The 3,709-nt window shown below is 48.1% G+C and overlaps 1 protein-coding gene across 1 annotated transcript; it reads left to right on the forward strand.

Moving 5' to 3' along the window:
• On the forward strand, positions 1 to 1,903 carry LOC135506105 (claudin-20-like). The gene is made up of 2 exons (XM_064925538.1): positions 1 to 164; positions 701 to 1,903. The coding sequence occupies exon 2, from the start codon at positions 852 to 854 to the stop codon at positions 1,764 to 1,766; it is 915 nt and encodes a 304-aa protein (XP_064781610.1). The 5' UTR covers positions 1 to 164; positions 701 to 851; the 3' UTR covers positions 1,767 to 1,903.
• Positions 1,904 to 3,709: the final 1,806 nt, after the last annotated feature.

Below are 3,709 nucleotides of genomic sequence, written 5' to 3' on the forward strand. Positions count from 1 at the left end.
TGTATGTTGTGTTGCTAAGGAGATGGTAGGAGGACGGAGGAGGTGCGAATCACTGAGCTGCTTAGCCTATTGTTTTGTTAGGTGTTTTTTCCATCTCTTTTGTGCCCAGAAAACATTGAGAAGAGACTGACGCACCACGGCACACTGTCCGAGACACACAAAAGGTAAGGAGGCTTTTTTTCTCAAAACACTGCAATTACAAACAAACGATTCACTTTAACAATGCATTTATGTTGTCTTTAATGTCAGAACGTCACCACCATAGAAGACAAACTAAAGAATTGGAGAAATTACAAATTATTCTGAAAGATTATTGAAATAGCTTATGTATGCTGCAATGACATATATTGTAAATTGAGTTTATGTATAGAGGCAGCATTTACCTCATAGCGAAAGTGAAGTGAAGTAGCTGCCTGCTGCAAAAGAGTAACCCTCTTTCAGAGGAAGGACACTGCAGCTTTAAATGCACATAATTGAGTCTTTAAATGAACACCACAAAACTCAGTCACACAAAGCCAGGGATGCAGAGTTAAAATGCAGACAAACAGAAAGCGCACACTCACACACGCTTCCCTCCTAAAAAGAGGGAGAAAAAAAGAGCAGAGCGCAGTTTCCTTTTCCCATCAATAGCCCCTGTCTCCTCCGTCTGATCGTCACGCTTGCTCGCTCAGTTCAATTCTCATTTCGATTTTTATCACAGCCCACTGAAGCCTGCACTGAGGAATTATCTGCTGTCAGGACCTGAGGCTGCACGGGGGCGATAGGGAGAGACGGAGCCAGGGAGCCAGGCTCGGGCCACCACAGGGTGACGGTGCCGCTGTGCCGGAGAGGAGGGGACTCGCAACTCGGCGATGGCGTCCTCCACCATGCAGATTCTCGCCTTTGCCCTGGCGCTGCTGGGCGTCCTGGGCGCCACCGTGGCCACGCTGCTGCCCAACTGGAAGGTGAGTGCCGACGTGGGCTCCAACATCATGACTGCCATCTCCCAGATGCAGGGGCTGTGGATGGACTGCACCTGGTACAGCACCGGTGTGTTCAGCTGCACCTTGAAGTACTCCGTGCTGTCGCTGCCCGCCTACCTGCAGACCGCCAGGACGACAATGGTTCTGTCGTGCATGATGGGTTGCCTGGGCCTCTGTCTTGCCGCCCTAGGGCTGAAGTGCACCCGCTGGGGGGGCAGTCACCGGGCAAAGGGGCACGCGGCCATTGCCGCGGGGGGTTGCTTAATCCTGGCTGGCATTCTCTGCTTGGTGCCCGCTTCCTGGTTTACCAACGAGGTCATCACCACCTTCCTGGACTCCAACGTGCCCGAGAGCAGTAAATACGAGCCTGGGGGGGCCGTGTACGTGACCTTTGTCTCTGCCGGCTTCCTGCTTGCCGGTGGGGTCATCTTTTGTTTGTCGTGTCCCGGAAAAAGAGACTACACCTCGACCTCCACCTCTACCACCTTTCCTGACAAACTACTGCAGCAGCAGATAAACCAAGAGCAACTACAGCGCGACCTGATACAGTGTGACCTGATGCAGCACGATCAACAGCAACGGGAGCAGAAGGACTTTAAACAGCAGACGTCGCCTAATGAGCAGTCGAGCCAAGAGCAGCTACAGTGGGTTGACAAAGGGTCCCAGGGTAAGGTCCAAGCAGCTGACGACATCCAGCAGGAGAAGCCTCTACATGAAGACAAGGGAACGCAGCAGTTCTACTCTCCATCCAGAGTCCCTCCAAAAGACACCCGGGCTGGTTACAGCCTGCAGGACTATGTTTAATATGTTTGATCCCTATACCCTACTCTTGTTAGTGGGGTGGGGGGAGAATCGTGAGGACATTCTACTGGCTGCCTTGTGAAGGGGAGAGAGTGGAGAAAGAGGGGGAGGAAGGATGGGAGGAGGAGGGAGAGAGTGGAGGGGAGAAAGAGAGGGAGGGAGGGAGGGAGGAGGCTAATGACGTTGACAGCCTTATCGCCACCTCTCATCTGTTCTCTCGCTACTGCAAGCACAAGCAGTAAAGGTATTCCCAAACTATTGGAGAAAGACAGCTTGTGGATCCAGATTCCTGGGGCAAATGCCTCCTTGACTGCTGCTGTGGTGGGCGGAAAGACACAAGGGCAGGGTAGAGTAGAGGTGCCATAAAAATGCACAAACACAGAGCAAGTACTGTCATCCCTGTGACAAGTTCCTTTAAGAACTGATGCGGAGGCATTTCCATACCAAAGGTTTCAATGAGAAAAAAAGTGCTGATGATAACTAGCTGCTAATAATAAGCCATCAGAACGATTGCATAGTAAGATAGCGTCGATATGTCTGGAAAAAGCCATTCTTTGCTATCTTGTGTCCTTTAGAACCCATTTGCCTTTGTGAGACAAAAAATAATCATCAATTATATTTTCCAAAGCTAAACGGACTGATTGATATTGAGTCTTTTTTTGCATGCTAATTATCTGTAGCTTGTTAAATAATTCAGTGGAATGCAGAGTAGTTACTGAAACATAGTTACCAAAGCTTGTGCCTAAAAGAATGTGTAGAACTTCAACTGTCTGTAAAGGAGACTTAGAGAAGCTTAACAAAGTGAAAAGGGAGTTCAGATTCCCACCAACACCATACACAAACATCCAGTCCATTTTTTCCTGTGAGTTGTGGAGGGGAATAAGGTGCATGGCAGCGCAGGCTGTCAGAGATAATGATCCTCTTTGCTTTCCCATTATCCCCTCGCTACGGCTGAATGCACACTACTCATTTACTGCACACCCCCCCCCCCCCGCACACACACACACACACACACACCCTCGTCCTTCCTCTCCCTCTCTAGCTGCGAGGGTAATAGGGTCTTGTACCCAATCATCTTTACGGCGTGTGTCCGTGTGTCATTGCTGCAGGAGGCACAGCGGTAGGAGTCTGTTCTGTGGCCAGAGGTTAGCTGTCACAAGCTGCTGTCCCCTCGTGTTGACGGAGGGTAATAGAGGCTACGTCCCAAATGGTACCTTATTCCCCATTTGGGGCACTTCTTTTGACCAAGGTCCTTAGGGCACTACATAGGGAAGGAAGGGTTCCACAAAAAGTGGTGATTTTATTTGGCTCCCCAAGTATTCTGAGAAAAATATATAAATCATTTCATAGTTGGAAATAAAGATGGTAAAATCATCAGAAAATCAGAAAATAATTCCCTGCATTCCCACACATACTGGGCACAATGGAAAAACTATGTCAGATTTTGGGTTTAGTTGTCATCTAAATGCAATATAGTATCATTGATGACACAGTGCATTCGGAAAGTATTCAGACCCCTTTACTTTTTCCACATTACAGCCTTATTCTAAAATGTATTCAATTATTTTCCCCCTCATCAATCTACACACAATAACCCATAATGACAAATCAAAAACAGGCTTTTAGACATTTTTGCACATTTATTAAAAAAATAAATAAATAAATAAAATGTCCCATTTACACAGACCCTTTTCTCCGTACTTTGTTGAAGCAGCTTTGGCAGTGATTACAGCCTCGACTCTTCTTGGGTATGACGCTACAAGCTTGGCACACCTGTATTTGGGGAAGTTCTCGCATTCTTCTCTGCAGATCCTCTCATGCTCTGTGAGGTTGGATGGGGAGCATTGCTGCACAGCTATTTTCAGGTCTCTCCAGAGAAGTTCAAATCGGGTTCAAGTCCGGGCTCTGGCTGGCCCACTCAAGGACATAAGGAGACTTGTCCCGAA

This window comes from Oncorhynchus masou, chromosome 19, assembly GCF_036934945.1.
Source record: "Oncorhynchus masou masou isolate Uvic2021 chromosome 19, UVic_Omas_1.1, whole genome shotgun sequence".
Taxonomy (NCBI): domain Eukaryota; kingdom Metazoa; phylum Chordata; class Actinopteri; order Salmoniformes; family Salmonidae; genus Oncorhynchus; species Oncorhynchus masou.